At 43.4% G+C, this 23,957-nt stretch overlaps 4 protein-coding genes across 4 annotated transcripts in view; all 4 read left to right on the forward strand.

Annotated features, from left to right (window-relative positions):
* Positions 1–23,957, forward strand: part of LOC120370247 (protocadherin gamma-B5-like) — a 234,953-nt gene that overhangs the window by 86,594 nt on the left and 124,402 nt on the right. The window lies entirely within an intron of this gene.
* The window catches only part of LOC120370177 (protocadherin gamma-B5-like), a 32,985-nt gene that overhangs the window by 3,802 nt on the left and 5,226 nt on the right, over positions 1–23,957 (forward strand). The gene's annotated exons all lie outside the window — the stretch shown is intronic.
* Positions 12,569–23,957, forward strand: part of LOC120369813 (protocadherin gamma-B1-like) — a 101,304-nt gene continuing 89,915 nt past the window's right edge. Inside the window, exons 1-2 of the mRNA XM_039483485.1 lie at positions 12,569–15,168; positions 15,315–15,396. Coding sequence (XP_039339419.1) covers positions 12,751–15,168; positions 15,315–15,359 — 2,463 coding nt within the window. The 5' untranslated portion in view covers positions 12,569–12,750 and the 3' untranslated portion in view covers positions 15,360–15,396. The remainder of the gene's footprint in view (positions 15,169–15,314; positions 15,397–23,957) is intronic.
* LOC120369815 (protocadherin gamma-A12-like) lies at positions 17,740–20,175 on the forward strand. Its single transcript, XM_039483487.1, has one exon. The coding sequence runs from the start codon at positions 17,740–17,742 to the stop codon at positions 20,173–20,175; it is 2,436 nt and encodes an 811-aa protein (XP_039339421.1).

Below are 23,957 nucleotides of genomic sequence, written 5' to 3' on the forward strand. Positions count from 1 at the left end.
ATTAGAAGCAAGAGGAAGACCAAGGACAATTTAAGCCTGTTACTCTATGGTGGGAGGGGAGGAACAAGAACAGAAAATGTGCAAATGGCAGAAGTGCTAAGTTATGTTTTGTTTCAGTTTTCACCAAAAAGGTTAGTAGTGATTGGACATCTAATATAGTGAATGCCAGTAAAAGTGAGGTAGAATCAGAGGCTAAAATAGGGAAAGAACAAATTAAAAATTATTTAGACAAGTTAGATGCTTTCAAGTCACCAGGGCCTGAGAACAGTGGTTCTCAATGAGGGGTACTCAGAGGTCTTCCAGCAGGTACATCAACTCATCTAGCTATTTGCCTAGTTTTACAACAGGCTACATAAAAAGCACTAGCAAAGACAGTACAAACTAAAATTTCATAGGCAATTATTTGTTTATACTGCTCTGTATACTATACACTGAAATGTAAATACAATATTTATATTCCAATTTATTTATTTTATAATTATATGGTCAAAATGAGAAAGTAAGCATTTTTCAGTGATAGTCTGCTGTGACACTTTTGTATTTTTTGGTCTGATTTTGTAAGATTTTAAATGAGATGAAACTTGGGAGGGGGGACATCAGACTAATCAGACTCCTGAAAGAGGTTCAGTAGTCTGGAAAGTTGGAGAGCCACTGTCCTAGAATACTCAAGGAGATGACTGAGACGATATCAGATCCATTAGCAATTATTTTTGAAAAATCATGGAAGATGGGAGAGATTCCAGAGGACTGGAAAAGGGCAAATATAGTGCCAATCTAAAAAAGGGAAATAAGGACATTCTGGGGAATTACAGACCAGTCAGCTTAACTTCAGTACCTTGAAAGATAATGGAGCAAATAATTAAGCAATCAATTTGCAAACACCTAGAAGATAATAAGGTGATAAGTAACAGTCAGGATGGATTTGTCATGAAAAAATTGTGTCAAACCAATCTAATAGCTTTCTTTGACAGTGGAGTAGTGTGGAAGTGGTACCTGTGGTATATCTTAACTTTAGTAAGGCTTTTGATACTGTGTCGCATAACCTTATCATAAACAAGCTAGGACAGTGGTCCCCAACCTTTTTGGCTGGTGGGCGCCAGCCGAAGAACCATTGCGGCGGTGGAGCACCCGCCGAAATGCCGCCGAATTTCGGCAGCATTTTGGCGGCGACGCCTCTCGATGACGCCGCTTGCCGTCGACAAGCGACATCATCGAGAGGCATCCCCGCCAAAATTCGGGAGCGACGCCTCTCGATGACATCACTTGTCGATGGCAAGCGGCGTCATCGAGAGGCGTCCCTGCCGAAATGCCAGCAGGTGCTCTCCTGGGGGCCACGATGCGGGTGCATTAAGATGCCCCCGCGGGCGCCATGACGCCCGCGGGCACCGCGTTGGGGACCACTGAGCTAGGGAAATACAACCTAGATGGAGCTACTATAACGTAGATGCATAACTGGTTGGAAAACCATTCCCAGAGATAAGTTATCAGTCATTCACAGTCAACCTGGAAGGGCATATCAAGTGGGTTCCCACAAGGATCAGTTCTGGGTCTGGTTCTGTTCAATATCTTCATCAATTATTTAGATAATGGCATAGAAAGTATACTTATAAAGTTTGTGGATGATACCAAGCTGGGAGGGGTTGCAAGTGCTTTCGAGGATAGGATTAAAATTTAAAATTATCTGGACAAACTAGAGAAATGATCTGAAGTAAATAGGATGAAATTTAATAAGGACAAATGCAAAGTTCTCCACTTAGGAAGGAACAATCAGTTGTACACATACAAAGTGGGAAATGACTTTCTAGAAAGGAGTACTGCAGAAAGGGATCTAGGGGTCATAGTGGATCTTAAGCTAAATATGTGTCAAAAGTGTAACACTGTGGCAAAAAAAGTGAATATCATTCTGGGATGTTGTGACCAGGGTCCTAGTTGGGAGCCATCTATGGTCACTCAATAAGGGTGAACTGTAAAAAATTAGGTAGACAATCCCCATAAAGCTGGTGGATATTCCAATACTTAGATTCACCAAACCAACATAAAACAGCTTCTTTATTACCTTACTGTTACTCAGAAGTCCAAACAATACAGTTCCCTTAAAGTGATCCAGCCTCAGGCCTCCATCCAGGTACCCATGTCAAATATGATGAAAATTTCTGTAAATCTTATTTCATCATATAAAATAAAAGGTTCTACCAATCCCAAAGGATTGGACACATTATCTCCCAGGTTAATGAATGTTTCAGATCTTACCCAAATACGCACTGCAGCCAATTCTTATTAACTAAATTAAAATGTATTAAAAAACAAAAGAGAAAGAGATTATGGTTAAAAGATCAATATACATACAGACATGAGTTCAATTAATTGAGGATCATATTCATAGCAGAGATGGTGAGCTTTGTAGTTGCAAAGATTCTTTCAGAAATAGATCATAGGCTATAGTCCAATGTCCAAATCTCATATTCAGGGTATACCAGCATAACTCAGACCTCAGTCTTGCGATTCAAACTTCCCCTGATGAAGCCTAAGCAGATCTGAGATGACAGAATCAGGACCCAAGGATCTTTTATACAATTTTATGTCATTTGACAAGTTGGAGTTCCTCAGGGAACAAAAGGTAATTAGAATGATTTTGAAGGAGGTCCATCACTGGTACTTAGCTATATGAATTAACATAAGGCCATTTGCTTGTTCCTCCACCATTCACAGTACATTTCAAAGAGAGATGAATACCGAGATATCCCATGTTTACAGTTCATTTAAATGATAGGATGTTCTTTTGACCTCTGAATTATCAGAATACAGCATAGACAGAGACTGTTGATTACATAGTCGACCCGACTCATACACAAAATACACAAACATTATCTCCTCACATGTCTTTTGATGGTTATTTATTTTGCAGGATGTTTAACTCCTTTATAGCCATGCATCACAGATGTATTAGCAGGAGTGTTGTAAGCAAGACATGAGAAGTAATCCTTCCACTCTACTCGGCATGGATTAGCTTCAATTGATGTATTGTGTCCAGTTCTGGGTGCCATATTTCAGGAAAGATGTGAACAAATGGAGACAGTCCAGAGAAGAGCAACAAAAATTATTAAAGGTCTAGAAAACATGATCTATGAGGGAAGATTGAAAACATTGGGTTCGTTTAGTCTGGAGAAGAGAAGACTGAAAGGGAACATAACAGTTTTCAAATGCATAAAAGTTTGTTACAAGGAGTAGGGAGAAAAATTGTTCTCATTAACTTCTGAGGCTAGGACAAGAGCAATGGTCTTAAATTGCAGCAAAGACAGGTTAGATTGGACATTAGGAAAAACTTAATTGTCAGTGTGGTTAAGCACTGGAATAAATTGCCTAGCGGGGTTATGGAATCTCCACCGTTGGAGATTTTTAAGACCAGGTTACACAAACACCTGTCAGGGATCGTCTAGATAATACTTAGTCCTGCCATGAGTGTACGGGATTGCATTAGATCACCTCTAGAAGTCCCTTCAAGTCCTACAATTCTGTGATTCTGTAAGATCTTGGGAAGTTGTTATAGCTGCAAGTATAGAAAGATACTCTTGTTCTTTGGGTAATGTCTTTCTATTATAGCATTGTGTTGGGTGATGGTGTGATATAGATGTTTTAATGGCATATTTTTTGTGATTTTATTACTCAGCAGTGGCAGAGCCTTGATGTATCATGCTAAGGAAGTGATAATAAAATCTTTACATAACACTATTAGTTATTCTGGATATGCCACACAATTTAAAGGGGAAAAACGCTCTTCCAAATATTTGTGAGATTAAAAAAATAGGGCAATTTTTCTTTATTTGCAACTGTGACACCAGATTTCTCTTAGCCACCCTGAACCAATGTTCAGTGTTCACAAGGAGTTATACAAATGTTTAGAAATGTCCTCCAAAAACCTTCATATACATACAAATGTCATGTTTTGGGGAAGTTTCTTTGTTCCATTTTCCAGAGTTAAGAGCAAGCTTTGATTCCCAATGGGAATGTGAAACTCTCTCCTTTTCCGTAACATAGATCTACTTACAGCCATTCAGGATCCCCAGGTGGTGAACCTTAGAACTGTCACTGGTGCATGATAGAATAGTATCTGTGGTGGGTCTGGGACCATTTAAATATTTCTAGTGGCAAAGGAGCATACTGTACATTTGAAGGGGGGAAAGGAAATATTTCTCTGGAAACATTTCAGATTTTTGAAGTGGTCAGTGACTTGGGATCTCACAACTTGTCGTGAAAGATTAAGTGGTGGACAGAGTGCAACTGAATGAATCTGTAAACTTGGGGGTCATGACCTATGATTAGAAAATTGCTAATATAGTACCTATTTATAGGAAAGGAGAGAAAGTGATCCAGGAAACTACAGGCTTGTTAGTTTGACCTAAATTGTATTCAAGGTCTTGGAACATATTTTGAAAGAGAAAGTAGATAAGGACGAAGAGGTAAATGGTAACTGGGATGAAATACAACGTGGTTTTACAAAAGGAAGATCATGCCAGACCAATCTGATCTCCTTCTTGGAGAAGATAACTCATTTTTTTAGACAAAGGAAATGCAGTAGATCTAATCTACCTGGATTTCAGTAAGGCATTTGATACAGTTCCACATGAGAAATGATTAGTTAAATTGGAAAAGATAGGGATTAATATGAAAATTGAAAGGTGGATAAGGAACTGGCTAAAGGGGAAACTACAGTGAATCATACTGAAAGGTGAATTGTCAGTTGGACCCCCAGCACCCAACATTTTGTTCCTTCCATTGGCATCAGGTATATTTACCAAAGAAACAGAAAGTGGCTTATTTACAATATTAAATCTCAAATATAAATTCTGGTTTAAAATTTCCAGTGTGGAGATGCTGCATTTATTGGTGGAGGCTCTGAGTGCTGCTGTTCACCAATCAAGGGGAGAAATGCAATGAGATCCAGCCAGCCCAGCCCGCAGTTAGTTAGCACAGAACATAGAGTGAATAGATTCACACACACACCAGGTCTGGACGACAGTAAAGAACGATATTCGCTGAAATTGGATTTTGGTTTAATTATTGATATTTTCGGAAACATTTACCCAAAGATAAAATCTAAACAGAGACCTTTTCCCTGTTGGAGAATCAGATGCTTCTCCACATCTCCGCAGGAATGGCAGATACGCAAAGGCTCTGGCACTGCAAAGGGCAAGCTCTGTTCTGCTTTATATTGGTTACCATTTTGAAGGCAGTGTCTGGGCAGATTTGCTATTTGATTCCGGCATAAATGGAGAAAGGATCTTTCATGGGGAATGTGGCAAAGGATCTGGGGCTGAATGTAAAGCAGCTCTCAGACCACAACATCTGCTTTGTTTCCTAAGGTAGGACTCAGTATTTTGCTTTGAATTTTGAGAGGGCATTTAATCACCATGGAAAGGATAGACAGAGAGCAGATCTGTGACAGGCTGGAGGGGAATGTCTGTTAAACAGTGAGGTTATACTGGAGGATAAAATGAGTTGAAATTGAAATCACAGATATAAATGACAATGCTCCTAGCTTCCAAGCAGAATAAATTGAGAAAAAAAATAGTGAAACAACAGCTCCAGGGTCACAATTTCTTCTCCTAGAAGTGCAGAACATAGATTTTCGAACTAATACTCTCCAGAGCTAGCAGCTCAGCAGTAACAGGCACTTTTCTCTCGGTGTGCAAAATGGATCAAATGGAGTAAAATATGCCAAATTGGTACTGGAAAAGTCTTTGGACAGAGAAGAAAAAGCTGTTAATGATCTAGTCCTCACAGCTAGAGATGGGAGGATCCAGTCAGGTCTGTCACTGTGGAAATTATAATTATCGTTCGTGATGCAAATGACAATGTGTCCATTTTTAGTGAGCCTGTCTAGAAAGTGAACATTTTGGAAAATTTGCAGAAAGGTTCCAGGGTGGTTACAGTAAAAGCCACCGATCTAGATGAGAGAGTCAACAAAGAGATAAAATACTCATTCAGGAAAATAACAAAGTGTTGAAAATATTCCACTTGGACTCAAAGAAGGGTGGAATAACATTTGTGGGGAACCTGAACTTTGAGGAATTTGCGTTACATGAAATTGAGGTGCAAGCGCATGACGAGGGAGGCCATTTTGACAGATCAAAAGTTGTTGTTGTGGTCAGTGATGTGAATGACAATGCTCTTGAAATTACTATCAGGTCTCTCTTCAATTCAGTCCCCGAGGACAGTCCACCCGGGACTGTGATTGCCCTATTAGACGTACAAGATTCTGTGATTATTGTTGAAGAAAAAATTAAGCTTTATAAAGTTGAAGTGGAAATCATAGATATTAACGACAATGCTCCCAACTTCCAGGTGGAAGAATGAGAAGTAAAAATCAGTGAGACAGCAGCACCAGGATCACGGTTTCCCTTGCAGGAGGTGCAAGACCCAGATTTAGGGGTAAATTCTCTCTCCAGAGCTACCACCTCAGCAGTAATAGGCATTTCTCTCTGGATGTGCATATATAAATGCATGGTATGCCCATATCTTGAATACTATGTGCAGATGTGGTCTCAAAAAAGATATATTGGAATTGGAAAAGATTCAGAAAAAGGCAACTAAAATGATTTGGGGTATGGAAGGGCTTCTGTATGAGGAGAGATTAATAAAACTGGGACTTTTCAGCTTGGAAAAGAGACGGCTAAGGAGAGATATGATTGAGGTCTATAAAATCATGACTGGCTTAGAGAAAGTAGATAAGGAAGTGTTGTTTACTACTTCTCATAACGCAAGAACTAGGGGTCACCAAATGAAATTAATAGGCAGCAGGTTTAAAACAAATAAAAGGAAGTATTTCTTAAAACAATACACAGTCAGCCTCTGGATCTCCTTGCCAGAAGATGTGAAGGCCAAGACCATAATAGGGTTCAAAAGAGAACTAGATAAATTAATGGAGGATAGGTCCATCAATGGGCAGGAATGGTGTCCCTAACCTCTGTTTGCCAGAAGCTGGGAATGAGCGGCAGGGGATGGATCACTTGATGATTAACTGTTCTGTTCATTCCCTCTGGGGTACCTGTTACTGGCCACTGTCGTAAGATAGGATACTGGCCTAGATGGACCCTTGGTCTAACCCAGTAGGGACATTCTTATGTTCTTATGTTCAAATACTCAAATCAGAAAGATAACTAATAAAGCTTCATGGACATTCCAGCTGGATTCAAGGATGGGAGAATTAACAATCATGGGGAACATGCAGCAAAGAATCCTGTGGCACCTTATAGACTAACAGATGTTTTGCAGCATGAGCTTTCGTGGGGAACATGGACGTTGAAGAAGCTGCGCTATATGAAATTGAGGTGCCAGCCCATGACAGGGGAGGCCTTTTTGACAGATCCAAAATTGTGATCGTTGTTAGTGATTTGAATGACAATGCTCCAGAATTGACGATCACATCTCTCATCACCTCGATCCATGAGAACTCTCCCCCCAGGACTGTGATCACCCTTTTAAATGTGCAAGAACTAGATTCCGGAGAGAACGGGTAGGTCATCTGTGCCACACTCAGCAACCTCCCCTTCCAGCTGAGGAAATCGTTGGATAATTATTACAGTCTGGTGACAGACCAAGTCCTGGACAAGGAGCAGGTGGCAGCATACAACATCACAGTGACCGCCGCGGACAATGGGACTCTTCCTCTTTCTACAGCCACCACCACCCCACTCCGGATTTTAGACATGAATGACAACACGCCTTTCTTCAATAAAACATCCTACATGGCCTATGTTATGGAGAATAACCCGAGAGGAGCCTCCATTTTCTCTCTGAGGGCCCATGGCCCCGGGGGAGGGGAGAATGCCAGAGTCACCTACTCTTTTACCGAGGGTCGGATCCAGGAAGCTCCACTCTCCTCCTCCATCTCCATTAACTCTGATACTGGGGCTCTCTACGCTCTGCGCTCCTTTGATTACAAACAGTTCTGGGAGATTCGGTTCCAAGTGCAGGCTCAGGATGGGGGTTCCCCACCTCTCAGCAGTAATGTCTCCGTCACTCTCTTTATACTGGATCAGAATGACAACAGCCCGCACATCTTACACCCCTCCTTTCCCACCAATGGCTCCACGGGAGTGGAGTTGGCCCCTCGCACCTCCGAGCCAGGTTACCTGGTCACTTGGTCTACACTATGAATTTAGATCGAATTTAGCAGTGTTAAATCACATTAACCCTGCACCCATCCACACAACAAAGCCCTTTATATCGATATAAGGCGCTCTTAATATCGATATCTGTACTCTCCCTGACGAGGGGAGTAGCGCTGAAATCAGTATTGCCATTTCGGATTAGGCTTAGTGTGGCCGCAATTTGACGGTATTGGCCTCCGGGCGCTATCCCACAGTGCACCATTGTGACTGCTCTGGACAGCAATCTGAACTTGGATGCACTGGCCAGGTAGACAGGAAAAGCTCCACAAACTTTTGAATTTCATTGCCTGTTTTCCCAGCGTGGAGCGCTGCCAATCAGCACAGGTGACCATGCAGTCCCAGAATCAAAAAAGAGCTCCAGTATGGACCGTATGGGAGATACTGAAGCTGATCTCTGTATGGGGAGATGAATCTGTTCTATCAGAACTCCATTCCAAAAGATGAAATGCCAAAGCATTTGAAAAAAATCTCCAAGGCTATGATAGACAGAGGCCACAATAGGGATTCAACACAGTGTTGTGTGAAACTTAAGGAGCTGAGACAAGCATAACGGAAAGCCAAAAATCAAATGGATGCTCACGGAGGGAGGGAGTAGAGACTGAGGAGTCTAGCTATCCCACAGTTCCTGCACTCTTTGAAAACCATTTGCATTCTTGGCTGAGGTCCCAAAGCCTGAAGAGTCAAAAACATTGTTGCGGGTGGTTCAGGGTATATGTCGTCAGCTCTTCCCCCCCCCCCCCCCACCCCGTGAAAGAAAAGGGGGAAAAAAGTTTCTTGCCTTTTTTCAATGTCACCGTATGTCTACTGGATGCTGCTGGCAGACGCGGTGCTGCAGTGCTACACAGCAGCATTCCCTTCCTGATGACAGACGGTACAATATGACTGGTATCCATCATCATCATCCCGTGAGTGTTCCTGGCTGGCCTCAGTGAGGTCAGCCGGGGGTGCCTGGGCAAAAATAGGAATGACTCCCGGTCATTCCCTTCTTTAAGCTTTGTCTAATGGAGATTCAGTTGTGCCTGGAATATCATAGCAGCTGGAGGCTGCCTCCCCCGCCCCTTTTATCTCTGCTTGCAGAGGCAATAAAGTCAGTGTTGTTTCTTATTCATGCATTCTTTATTACTTCATCACACAAATGGGGGGATAACTGCCACGGTAGCCCAGAAGGGGTGGAGGAGGAGGAAAGCAACAGGTGGGGTTGTTGCAGAGGCACCCCCTAGAATGGCATGAAGCTTATCATTTCTGTGGGATGTCTGGGGCTCTGACCTGGAGCGGCTGTTTGCCTCTCTGTTTCTTTAGTAGGCTTGCCTCATATTCTAGGCAGGACTGACTTTCCATTAGATAAAACTTAAGGGAATGACCTGGGGAGTCATTCCCATTTTTGTCCATGTGCCCTCGGCTGACCTCACCAAGGCCAGCCAGGAGCATCCATGATAGCAGCAGACGGTACAGTAGGGCTGGTAACCACTCTGCTAACTTGCAAAGGCAAGGGGATGCTGTTTTTTAGCACTGCAGTACTGCATCTGTCAGCAGCATCCAGTAGACATACGATGACAGTGAAAAAAGGCTAAACAGGCTCCATGGTTTCCATGCTATGGCATCTGCCAGGGCAATCCAGGGAAAAAGGCGTGAAATGATTGTCTGCCATTGCTTTCAGGGAGGGAGGATTGACTGATGACATTTACCCAGAATCACCCGCACACTGTTTGTGCCCCATCATGCATTGTGATCTCAACCCAGAATTCCAATGGGCTGGGGGAGATTGCGGGAACTATGGGATAGCTACCCACAGTGCAATGCTCCGGAAACTGACGCTAGCCTCGGTACATGGATGCACACCACCAAATTAATGTGCTTAGTGTGGCCGCCTGCACTCAACTTTATACATTCTGTTTCCAAAAACCAGTTTCTGTAAAATCGGAGTAATCCTGTAGTGTAGTAATCCTAAGGTGGTGGCGGTGGATGCAGACTCTAGGCAGAATGCCTGGCTCTCCTACCAGCTGCTGAAGGCTACAGAGTCGGGGCTCTTCTCTGTGGGACTCCACAGCGGTGAGATCAGGACAGCGCGCTACTTTGTGATCGCTGTGGCTTCCATTTCCTGCTTGTTCTTTACCTTTATCATAGTGTTACTGGCCCTGGGGCTCCGCAGGTGGAGAACCTCGCAGCTGTTTGACTCCTCGAGTGTGACTCTAAGTGGAGTTCCAGTCTCGCAGTTTGTGGGGCTCGATGGAGTCAGAGCTTTTCTTCACTCCTACTCACATGAAGTTTCTCTAACCACGGACTCCAGACAGAGCCAGTTCAACTTTCCCCAAACTATGCAAATACTCTGACTAGTCAGCACTTTTGTGAGATAAAGTATCCTATTCTACTTACTGAAGAGTTAGACCCATTCGGGTCAGCTAATATCTGTTTAATCTTGTGATTTATATTTGTAAATGTAGCTACCTGTTAATCGCTAGAGAATTACTGAGTGCATCAAGTGTTTGGGGGCTTGTATTAAAGAGAATGTTGGGAGTCGGAGAGAGAGAGAAAGTCTCGGTTATACTAGATATTTTTCTTGTAAAGCTTTGATTATCCGAACCAGACTCTCTCATGTTATTCGGAATTGAGTTTGGAGTCCATGTTGTCCTCACAGTATTGGACGGATATGTATACATAAATATATTTTATGTAATACTATTTAGAGTGTGAACCCATTTAGAAGACAGATTTCCTAATTCCCTTTTGCAGTTCTCATGAAAAGGTGATTTGTTCAAAACTTGAATCTGCCTTTAATCTGTGATACTATATAAGTTACTTTACTTCAGATATTACAAAGTAAGGAAATTTTCCTATATTTTTAGAAACAGAGAAACATAGATCAGAGAGAATAGGAATGTTACTGAAGGGCAAAATGTTTCAGTGACAGCACAGTTCTCAATATTAACTTATTTTTATAAACCAGTGTATTTAGCTCCAAATATGATTTAATCTGACTTTCCGTATTGCAAATAATGCAGGGTAGAAGTGCATAATCATGAAGCTAAAGTTATGTAAATGTTTGATTAAGAAGAGACTATTTCGATAGTCTTTTAAATTTGCGGCAAGAATACTGTTCTTTTATATTGAGCCGTGAGTATTTGAGAGAAATTGATGACACATTACAGTAATATCTTATTATAGCATGTAGTTAGCATTACCGAAAATATTCTGTATGCGGTGTTGTAGCGGAGTTGGTTCCAGGATATTAGATAGACAAGATGGGTTAGGTATTGTCTTTTATTGGACCCACTTCTGTTGGTGAGAAAGACAAGCATTCGAAATTACAGGTCAGAAGAAGAGCTTGGTGTAAGCTCGAAAGTTTGTCTCTCTCGCCAACAGAAGTGGGTCCAATAAAAGAGAAGATTCTAACATTTATTGCATTTTTTATTAAAATAGTAATATATGTTTCCATAGCACATTGTTTAAAGCAATCAGAGAAAGGCCAACTCAAATATGTTTGTATAGTAAGCACGTGATTATACTTTCATTATTTGATGATCTCCTTTGTCTTTTTATCACTGGGAAGACTTTGAATACATTGGCTCACTAGGACTCATTTCACTTTTCCATTCCTGTTTAGTTTTTTGAATGTCTGGAAAACTATTAAAGTGTTCTTTAGCGCGGTTCTATGAGAGAAAAGGGCCTGGTTTTTCACTATATTTCAACTCAAGATAAACTTTCTTAGTACTTTTTAGAAACAGCATTTGTATTGTGGGTGGGCAGATAACTTTAGAAGGAAAGATAAACTAAAAGTGACAATAAGGGCACGAAAATAGTTTTGCTCGGAAATTTAGATTTATATTTTGAAACCGCAATCACTCGTGCTATTGGGTTTTAAAACCATAGCTTTCTGTCAAACGCTTTAGAACTGTGCTTAGCTAAATCTTACAATTAGGAGTGTTTGCAGAGGATGTGGTTATTACATGGAAATTGTTGTTCTTGTACATATTCATTACACAGACACACACCAAGACATACACCCACACATACACGCATATATATGTAAACAAAGGCAAAGAAATCTCAAGAATTGTAAGTTTTACACTATCAGTAAATAGACACAAACACACATATATTAAAAAAGCATTTAGGTTTTACATTTATACTTATGTTAAGAAACACCATTGTTTATACTTCACGGCAATGTTTTTACTATACTACATGTTTTGCATTTCCATGCAAATTAGAAGAAAAAAAAACACAAAACAACCATGATTGTGAGTAGAGCTGCACCGGCGCCTTGATAAAATCGCTGCTATTGCAGTTCTCCCGTTGAGACTCGGAGTGCCGCTGTTGGCCAATGCGGAGCCAGGGCTGGAGCCGGAGATCCATCCGAGCCTCCTGCGCTGCGATTGCTCCGTCACACAGCGCAGATCGCAGAGGAAATAGCAGAGAGACCTTCACAGTCCGGCTGAGAAAAGGGAACGGCCGTTAGAACACACGATACCGGAATGTTTACCCCTCTGACGCGGATTCCTTTGCCCCGATGGGGTTTGTAAACATCTGATGTAACCAAAACAAACAAGGAAAGGAGAGAGGAAATCTGACAGGGGCCGGGATGGAAATCAGGCGCCGAGAGCCGAGCCGGGCAGTCACACGGCAGGTACTGTTGTTTCCCTTCTTATTGTCTTTGTTCTGCCGGGCGGTGTCGGAGCAGATTCGTTATTCCCTACCTGAGGAAATGGCCAAAGGTTCCCTTGTGGGGAATCTCGCCAAGGATTTGGGATTAAATACCAGAGAACTGGAGCAGCGGAAGCTCCGTGTCAATTCGGAAAAGCAATATTTCAGTGTGAATGGGGAAAATGGCAACCTGTATGTGAATGGTAGGATAGACCGGGAGGAGATATGCGGGGAGACACCCGTTTGTGTCCTGACACTCGAAACGGTGGTGGAAAATCCTTTGAATGTTTTCCATGTGAATGTAGCAATCCAGGACATTAATGATAACGCCCCGCGGTTCAAGACAAACAATATTGATTTAGAAGTTATAGAATCAGCATTGCCTGGTGCGCGGTTTCCACTAGACTCTGCGCAAGATCCAGACGTTGGGGTCAACTCAGTGCAGAGTTACCAACTAAGCAAGAACCCGCATTTTACCCTGGCTGTAAAGGAGAGCCCGGATGGAAATAAATACCCAGAATTAGTGCTGGAAAAATCTTTGGATCGCGAAAAGCAAAACTCTCATCACTTGATCCTGTCAGCCGTGGATGGCGGAGATCCAGTCAGATCCGGGACGGCTCAGATTAGGGTTAATGTCACTGATGCCAATGACAATCCCCCCGTATTTACTGAGGAGATCTACAAAGTCAGTGTGAGGGAAAACCTGCCTCGGGGCTCCTTACTGCTTCAGGTGAAAGCCGCTGATAAGGATGAAGGGTTATATGGCCAAATCACATACGCATTCAGCAACATACCAGATAATGCGCGTACATTATTTTATTTAGATCCTGAGAAAGGAAAAATTACAAATACACGGATTCTAGATTTTGAAGACACACATAAATACATGTTGGGCGTAGAAGCCAGGGACGGGGGTGGCCAGTCCGCTCACTCGAAAGTTCAGATAACGATACTTGACGAAAACGACAATGCCCCGGAAGTGACGTTTACATCCGTGTCCAGCCCGGTAGCTGAAGACTCAGTACCCGGGACAGTGATAGCTCTGATCAAAGTTCGTGACCAGGATACGGGAGAAAACGGAGAAGTCACGTGTCACGTTCAACACAAGTTGCCTTTTAAAATAGCGGTTTCGTCAAACAGTTACTACAAGCTGCTCACAGACAGCCCCCTGGACAGGGAAAGGACCCCGGAGTACAATATCACAATCACCGCCACAGACAACGGCTCTCCCCCCCTCTCCACCCAGAAAACCATCCTGTTGCAGATCTCGGATATCAATGACAACGCCCCTGTCTTTGAGAAACCTTCCTACACCGCCTATGTGCCAGAGAACAATCCCTCGGGGGCCTCTATTTTCAGTGTAGACGCCTCAGACCGCGATCTGGACCGGAACGCCCGAGTCACTTACTCCATCTTGAGCAGCAACCTCCAGGAGGTGCCTCTCTCCTCCTACATCTCCATTAACTCCCAGACCGGAGCTATCTATGCCCAGCGCTCCTTCGACTACGAGCAATTCCGGGAGTTTGAAGTGCAAGTGAAGGCCCAAGACGGCGGGTCCCCGCCTCTCAGCAGCAATGTCACCCTCAGGGTGTTTATTCTGGATCAGAATGATAACGCCCCTCGCATCCTGTACCCTTCCCTGGGAGCCGATGGCTCCGCCTTGTTCGAGATGGTCCCTCGCTCGGCCGAGGCAGGTTATCTGGTGACTAAGGTGGTGGCGGTGGATGCTGACTCAGGGCACAATGCCTGGCTCTCCTACCATCTGCTCCAGGCCACGGAACCGACGCTCTTCAGCATGGGGCTGCACACCGGGGAGATCCGGACAGCCCGCGCCTTTGCGGACAGAGATGCTGTGAAGCACAGGCTGGTCACCCTGGTGAAGGACAACGGGCAGCCGCCTCTGTCAGCCACAGTGACACTCAACCTGGTGTTTGCTGAGAACTTCCAAGAGGCCCTTCCGGAAATGAGCGACCAATCAGGTGACTCCGCATCTCAGTCTGATTTACAGTTTTATTTGGTGCTGGCTTTAGCCATGATCACATTTTTGTTCCTCCTGACAGTTACACTGGCCATTGTGATGAAATTGCGAAGGTCAGGAAATCCCAAATTACTTCAGTGTTTTGGTCCTGACCCTTATCCAAATACCGGCCGTAGGTTCCCACCAAGCTATGAAGATGGGACTTTGCCTTACACCTACCAGCTGTGTTTGTCCTCAGATTTAACGAGGAATAAATGTACCTTCCTGAAACCCAATGCCCAGATGGCAGAGAATATTCTGTGCAGTGACAGCTCTGGGATGTCATTTATTGGCCATGGATGTAGCAGTTTACAGGCTGAGACGGAGACTACTGGGGAGGTGAGCTTCTTTCTTCATGCGCAATCTGATATTTGTAGATCGTAGGCAATCATTGTGAAATACTGCCTTGATGTTTTTAGGTGTATCTCTTGCTTTTATCTCCATAGTGGTTGAGGTATCACATATATAAATGAATTTGTTTTCAGAACAAAAATCCTTGCATGGCAGAGAAAGATTACCTCCGTTTATAGATGACGAAATGAGAGACAAAGGGTACAACTGATTTGGGTATGTCACAGAGAAATTCTGCATTTGTATCTAAGATAAAAGTCAATCTTCCCAATTCCCTATCCACTTCCTTAATTGCATGTCCATTCTTATTTTCCAAATCAGAGCCTCTTTTCTCTCATTACAAAAGGTCTAACTGAAATAAATACATTATGTAGAAATATTTATGCATCTCGGGTAAGATGTATTTCTTCCAAAGAAGACAAAAATATTAAAGTCATTTAATTTTAATATGTAAATTTTCTTTAAGAGCGCCTCTTCTTTACGATCTTAGGTGGCTGCTATAATCACAAACATTTATATACTTTGACCGACTTCTCATATTCTTTTATAGCATGATATTGGGATATGGTGTCATATAAGGGTGTTATTGGCATATTTTTTATGATATTATTTCCTACCAAGAGCCATGTCGTAATTATGCAGGTCACCTGAAACATGATGATAAAAAAAAAAACCCTCAGAGAATGTCATAATGTATTCTGCATATGCCACACAATTTTTACATGGTGGAAATATTTTACAAATATTTCACAGATTTAAAAATGTTTTAGAGCATTTTTTGTCTTTATCTGCTCTTGTCAAGCCAAGTTTTCTTGGCTACCGTGAATCCAAATATCCATAGATCATAGGGGCCATAATCAGGACCGGCTCCAGACCCCAGCGCGCCAAATGCGCGCTTGGGGCGGTGTCCCGCGGGAGGGCCTCCGGTGGACCTCCCGCAGGCGGGACCAGCGGACCCTCCGCAGGCACGTCTGCAGGAGGTCCACCGGAGCCGCCGGACCGGCGACCGCCAGAGCGTCCCCAGCGGCGTGCCGCCCTGCTTGGGGCGGCGCAAATCCTAGAGCCGCCCCTGGCCATAACAATCCTTAAAATGCATTTCTATACGTACACGTGATATGTTCTGGAGTTGGCCCTCTTTGCACTTTCCAGAGCTAGGACCAAATGCTGAATCCAATGGACATGTTAAACACTTATTTTTCAATAGCGTAGATATACTAATAGCCCTCCAGAATCTCGAGATATCGATCCTTAGAATTGTCACTGGAGCATGACTAAATATTGACTATCATTGCTCTGGGGTTAGTTTAAATATTTCAACGGGGAAGGAGCATACTCCACAACTGAGGGGAAGAAGGAAACATTTCCCTGGAATGCTTATATTTCAGAATGTCGCATTTTTGAAGGACTCGGCGCTTTGGAAATCTTAGAAGTTAGAACATAGGAACACAGGTTGTCCTCAAAGGCATGCAGTAGTGCTCAAAGTTCAGTTGAAGTGGTCAAAGATGCATGCCAAACTGGAGAAACGTGATTTTATTAATCTCTTGGCACTGTAATTTATCAAATGGATATTACTACCGCATATGTGGTATGTATCTGTGTATATGTATATGTTGCTGTGTGTATGTATATATATATATATATATGTGTGTATATATATATATACACACACGTGTTCCTTTCATATTTTGACTTCAGGGATTATTGGCATATACGTTCCTCTTGTGGTAGCATTATCAAGGAAAATTAGACTAGATATTAGGAAACTGAACTTGAAAACTACCAGGCTGGGAAATACACAGAGTACGAATTGTTTTATTGTACCCATTTGACAAAGCCCTCCCATAGATAACACACATTTCATTTCATCTATTGATTTGGTAATTAATATTATGAATTAAATGACGAATCTGACCAAGTCAAAATATCTGAAATGTGAACAAAATATGACTTAATGCTGCAGCTGAATATAACAAATCTAAGGTTAGTAAACGAAGATATTGGTATATAACAACTGCACAGTATGTGAGTGAAAGTCTAAAAAAATCACGTATATTTAAAAGCTACATATATACATAATAACTCCAGGGGGAAAGGGAGATATGTCTAAATCTTATGCACTCAGATTAAAATTACAAAATTATTATCAGTAAGTCTTTTAAGGAATAAAAGATTCGTCACTGACGATAGTTTTGTGGATTTCCTGTGCATATGTCAGACTCATATTTGACTAATAAAAAGAACGAAGCATATTTTAAAAAATATAAATACAAATCCACAAACTCCAGCGCAGAGCTTCTGCAGTAATTGGTTGAGACTCTGAGCGCCGCTGTTTACCAATCAGGGAGAGAAACGCGAAGAGAGATCCAGCCAGCCCAGCACAGCTGCTAGACAGCATGACAGAACACAGAGATCAGACTCTCTCACTGGGTCTCTCTGGACTAAGCATTAATGGACGATACTGGCTGAAATAGGTTTATGATTTAACACCCAATATTTTCGAAAACATTTGGTAGACATTCCCTGACGGAGAATCAACGCCGGCGGCGTTTCCACATTACCATGGGAACTGCAGGTGCACAAAGGCTCCGGGACTGCAAAGGGCGAGCCCTGTTCTGCATGATACTGGTTACCGTTTGGGAAGCAGTTTCTGGGCAGATTCGCTATTTTATTCCAGAGGAAATGGAAAGAGGGTCTTTTGTGGGGAACATCGCAAAGGATCTGGGGCTGGATGTAGAGCAGCTCTCAGACCGCGGAGTCCGTATTGTTTCCGGAGGTAAGACTCAGTACTTTGCGTTAGATTTCAAGAGCGGCCATTTATACATCACGGAGAGAATAGACAGAGAGCAGATCTGTGGCCGAGTGGAGAAGTGTTTGTTAAACTGTGAGGTTATAGTGGAGGATAAAATGAACCTTTTTCCGGTCGAAGTTGAAATCACAGATATTAATGATAATGCTCCCAGCTTCCGGTCAGAAGAATTCGATTTAAAAATCAGTGAAACAGCTGCCCCAGGATCACGGTTTTCTGTGCGTCAGGCAGAGGATCCGGATATGGGACTAAATTCCATCCAGAGCTACCAACTCAGCAGTAACACACATTTCTTATTGGATGTAGAAACGCGATCGGATGGAGTAAAATACGCTGAACTGGTGCTGGAAAAGTCTCTAGACCGGGAAGAACAAGTCATTCACAATCTAATCTTCACAGCCACTGACGGGGGAGATCCAGTCAGATCCGGCACTGCCCAAATCCGCGTTATTGTTCTCGATTCTAATGACAATGGCCCAGTTTTTAGCCAGCCTGTCTACAAAGTGAGCGTTTGGGAAAATGTGCCTGAAGGTTCCACGGTTGTAACAGTAAAAGCCATTGACCTGGATGAAGGAGTCAACAAAGAGGTGAAATACTCTTTCCAAAAAATCACAGACAAAGCTCCCCAAATGTTCCACTTGGACCCGAAAACGGGTGAAATAACAGTCGTGGGGAAACTGGACTTTGAGGAAGCTGCATTGTATGAAACTGAGGTGCAAGCGCATGACGTGGGAGGTCTTTTCGACAAATCGAAAATTGTAATCCTTGTTAGTGATGTGAATGATAATGCTCCGGAAATCGCTGTCAGGTCTTTCATTAGCTCGATCCCCGAGGACTCTCCCCCCGGGACTGTGATCGCCCTTTTAAATGTGCAAGATGCAGACTCAGAAGAAAACGGGGAGGTCACGTGCTCCACACCCAGCGACCTCCCCTTCCAGCTGAAGAAACCCTTCGATAATTATTACAGTCTGGTGACAGACCGAGCCCTGGACAGGGAGCAGGTGGCAGCGTACAACATCACAGTGACCGCCACGGACAATGGGACTCCTCCTCTTTCTACAGCCACCATGATCCAACTCCGGATTTTAGACACGAATGACAACGCTCCCCTCTTCGATGAAGCATTCTACACCGCCTACGTCACTGAGAATAACCCGAGAGGAGCCTCCGTTTTCTCCCTGAAGGCGCATGACTACGACTTGGAGGACAACTCCCGAATCACTTACTCCATTACTGGAACTCAGATCCAGGAAGCTCCGCTCTCCTCCTCCATCTCCATTAACTCCGAGACTGGGGCTCTCTACGCTCTGCGCTCCTTCGATTACGAGCAGTTCCGGGAGATTCGGTTCCAAGTGCAGGCTCAGGATGGGGGTTCCCCACCTCTCAGCAGTAATGTCTCCGTCACTCTCTTTATACTGGATCAGAATGACAACAGCCCGCACATCTTACACCCCTCCTTTCCCACCGATGGCTCCACGGGAGTGGAGTTGGCCCCTCGCTCCTCCGAGCCGGGTTACCTGGTCACTAAGGTGGTGGCGGTGGATGCAGACTCCGGGCAGAACGCCTGGCTCTTCTACCAGCTGCTGAAGGCTACAGAGCCGGGGCTCTTCTCTGTGGGACTCCACAGCGGCGAGATCAGGACGGCGCGCTACTTTCTCGACAAAGATGCGCTCAAGCAAAGTCTGGTGGTTTTAGTGAAGGACAACGGGCAGCCCCCTCTCTCTGCCACGGCCACTGTCACGGTGGTGGTGGCTGACAGCATCCCCGAAATCCTCTCCGATTTAAGCAGCCTCTCATCGCCTGCAGACCCCCAGTCCAGCCTCACCTTGTATTTGGTGATCGCTGTGGCTTCCGTTTCCTGCTTGTTCTTTACCTTTATCATAGTGTTAATGGCCCTGAGGCTCCGCCGGTGGAGAAACTCGCAGCTGTTTGACTCCTCGAGTGTGACTTTCAGTGGAGTTCCCGTCTCGCAGTTTGTGGGGATCGATGGAGTCAGAGCTTTTCTTCACTCCTACTCACATGAGGTTTCTCTAACCACGGACTCCAGAAAGAGCCAGTTCAACTTTCCCAAATCAAACTATTCAAATACTCTGACTAGTCAGCAGACTTACGAGATAAAGAATCCTATTCTAATGACTGAAGAGTTATACCTTAATAACGGGGATCAGACCTCTGTTCAGGTGAGCTGATATTTTGGCGCTTTCTTATTTGTGTTTAGATATAAGGACTTTTGAATATATAGCAGTAATCTAAATGTACAGGATGGGGAATGTTATATTCAGCATAATTCACATGTAATTCATTTGGAAGTGTTTTGAAAACCACTGTAACCCCCGGAGTATTTGGTCAGACCTTATACATTTTGTTTTGTGTCACAGAAAAGACATATTTTAATTTACTTTACGAGTTCTGATGGAATAATAATTTATTTAAAACCTGGCACTATCTTTATCTATGATAACGGATATTTTCCATTGCCTGAAATAATATAAAGGTATTGGGGCATAATTTAAAAAAAAAGATTGGCAGAGAGCATGAACGGTGTTTTAAAGCAGAGTGAATAGGTATCTGCTTGGCAGTCAATATTATTTTAATTTACAAATCAGCTTACTTGAATGAGTGTGAATACACTTTTCAAGTAACGTAGTTAGCTGTCAGGATAAGTTAATGGGAAGCCCCTCACCTAAGACAAAAGGGGGTTGTGAACCCACCCGGAAGTTTGTAGTGAGTGGGCGGAGGGCTGTTTCTGAGTAATGTTTGTGTGGGGGGTGGAGTAGAGGCATAAGGCACAGACACTAAGCTGAGAGCTTTTGAGTCTGGTCTTGGCTAAAGAGTCTTGGGTCTATAAGCTGAGAAACTGCTCATGTTTTTCTTCGGTCCTCCTCTCTTTGGAGAATAAAGTCTTTGTACACTCACTGTAAATCAATAAGACTGCATCAAAGAAAATACCAGACTCCATCAACTTCAGCTTCCAGCTGGAACCTTCCCAGGGCCCAGAAATTTGACCAGCAGCTGGAGTGAAAAGGAAGCAACAGTTATAAATATTTATTTAGGATGAAGATACTATTTGAATATGTTTTTTATTTCTTGTAATAATAATATTATTGTGTCCTAGTTTGGGGCCCTGAGAAGTTGCCATATATGTGTGTCAGATTATACTAATATTAAACATAACATGGAATATAAGGAATATTCTAACATTTCTTAGTCATGTATATCTAGGAAGAGAGATGTTTTTTAACACCACATGGATTAAAATAATTTTTAAATGTCTAACTGAAATTTCCATGGTGAGTGGACCGATAATTGTAGATAACTTATCAGTCAATGGTGAACGGATATTTGACAGTCTTATTTTATCTTTGCATCGCAGAGCAATTTTTAATATACGGATTTTCTAGGACTGATTTTACCTTTCCAGAGATGCTTCAAATTTGGAACATTTCAGGGTATGTTTGGGAACCTTTTATTGTGCTTTTTAGTGCAGTTCTGTTTCTGTAGGACAATTCTTCCTAGTGTGTATTTATAGTACAGTTTGAGAATGGAAACTTTCCTTTGTTGCTTTAGAAACACTCTGTGTATTGTGAGTGGACCAAATAGTTTGAAGGAAAAAGAGACGCTAAAACGGACAATAAGACTCTAAAGCTGACTCAGGAAATGGCTTAGGTCAGAAGTTTACTTTGAGGGTTAGAGTCCGCGGCTACTCATGTGCGCTCATGTCATTCACGTGTTAAAAATGCTAGACTCTGTCAAACAGTATTGGCTGTGTCTCACGGGTATTAGTGACTGTGGTAGATGTGATTCTTTAAATAGAACTTGTGAACGTTGGAAAATTTTCCTACCTATTCATATTCATATATACAGATATAAATATACTGAATCACTGTCACCACATACACACAAACGATACAGAAAACTCAAGAATGTCTGAGATTTGCGCTATACATGAATGGCTACACACAAACTTACGTACACAGTATTTATAATCGAGACTTTTACATCTCATCTGTGATTCACTTGTTTACAATTAAGAGAAATCATTTTACAACATTGTACACTTAGAATACGTTTTGAACAGAAAAAAATATCTCCCACGAGAGTCCTAGTCCTAGAGCTGCGTCGCCACCCATAATAAAATCACTGCTATTGCAGTTCTCCCGTTGAGACTCGGAGTGCCGCTGTTGGCCAATGCGGAGCCAGGGCTGGAGCCGGAGATCCACCGGAGCCTCCTGCAGTGCGTTTGCTCCGTCACACAGCGCAGATCGCAGAGGAATTAGCAGAGAGACCTTCACAGTCCGGCTGAGAAAAAGGAACCGCCACAGAGCGCTCTGTACAGCTAAGAAGACAATCCGGACTCTATTTGCATTACGTGATCGCACATTTCTTCAGCTGAAGGGATTAATGAAAACAAAGAAGACAGCAAGAATAGTGCAGATCTGACAGGGACCGGGATGGAAATCAGGCGCCGAGAGCTGGGCCGGGCAGTCACACGGCAGGTAGTGTTGTTTCCCTTCTTGTTGTCTTTGTTCTGCCGGGCGGTCTCGGAGCAGATTCGTTATTCGATTCCCGAGGAAATGGCGAAAGGTTCCCTTGTGGGGAATCTTGCCAAGGTTTTGGGGCTGAGTGTGAGAGAACTGCCCAACCGGAAGCTCCGTATTGTCTCTGCAGCTAAAAAGCAATACTTCAGCGTCAATGGAGAAAGTGGCAACGTCTATGTGAATGACAGGATAGACCGGGAGGAGATATGCGGGACATCTCAACTCTGCGTCATAAATTTCGAAACTGTGCTGGAAAATCCCTTCAGTGTTTTCCACATAAATGTCGCGATCCAGGACATTAACGATAATGCCCCGCGTTTTGTAAAAGATAATATCAAACTAGAGATGAGTGAATCTACTTTACCAGGTGCCCGTTTTCTCCTGGGAAATGCTGAAGATCCTGACGTCGGGATGAATTCTCTGCAGAGTTATCAGCTGAGCCCCAATCAGGATTTCATCCTGGAAGTCAAAGAGAGCCGGGATGGCAATAAATATGCAGATTTAGTGCTGCAGAAACCCCTGGATCGAGAAAGCCAGCGCAGCCTTCACTTGATCCTCACGGCTGTGGATGGGGGAGAGCCGCAGAGAACTGGGACCGCTCAGATATGGATTAATGTCACCGACGCCAATGACAACCCCCCCATCTTCACTCAGGAGCTCTACAAAGTCAGCCTGAGGGAAAATGCACCTAGGGACTCCTTAGTGCTTCAGGTTAAAGCCACCGACAACGATGAAGGTTCAAATGCTCAGATCAGCTACGTCTTCAGTAACATTCCAGAAAAGGCCCGTCAGAAATTCAGTCTGGACCCAGAAACCGGGAAAATTATAGTAAAGGAGCCTTTGGACTTTGAGGAGACACGTGACTACACCCTGGCAGTAGAAGCAAAGGATGGAGGCGGACTAGTGACACACTGCAAAGTGGAAATCGAGGTTCTTGATGAGAACGACAATGCCCCTGAAATGACACTCACATCCATCTCCAATCCAGTCCCAGAAGACTCACTGCCTGGGACAGTGATAGCTCTGATCAATGTTAAGGATCAAGATTCTGAAGATAATGGAAAGGTCTCCTGCCATTTGCAGGATGATTTGCCATTTAAGATAATTTCGTCTTCTAATAACTACTACAAACTCGTCACAGACAGCACCCTGGACAGGGAAAGGACCCTGGAGTACAATATCACAATCGCAGCCACAGACAAAGGCTCTCCCTCCCTTTCCACCCAGAAAACCATCCGGTTGCAGCTCTCAGATATTAATGACAATGCCCCTGTCTTTGAAAAACTTTCCTACACTGCCTATGTGCCAGAGAACAATCCCTCGGGGGCCTCTATTTTCAGTGTAGACGCCTCAGACCGCGATCTGGACCGGAACGCTCGAGTCACTTACTCCATCCAGAGCAGCAACCTCCAGGAGGTGCCTCTCTCCTCCTA

The sequence above is a fragment of the Mauremys reevesii genome, linkage group 8, assembly GCF_016161935.1.
Source record: "Mauremys reevesii isolate NIE-2019 linkage group 8, ASM1616193v1, whole genome shotgun sequence".
Lineage (NCBI taxonomy): Eukaryota > Metazoa > Chordata > Testudines > Geoemydidae > Mauremys > Mauremys reevesii.

What these genes read in the sequence shown, in the direction of transcription:
- LOC120369815 (XM_039483487.1), top strand. Translation starts at nt 17,740, where the DNA reads ATGGGAACTGCAGGTGCACAAAGGCTCCGGGACTGCAAAGGGCGAGCC.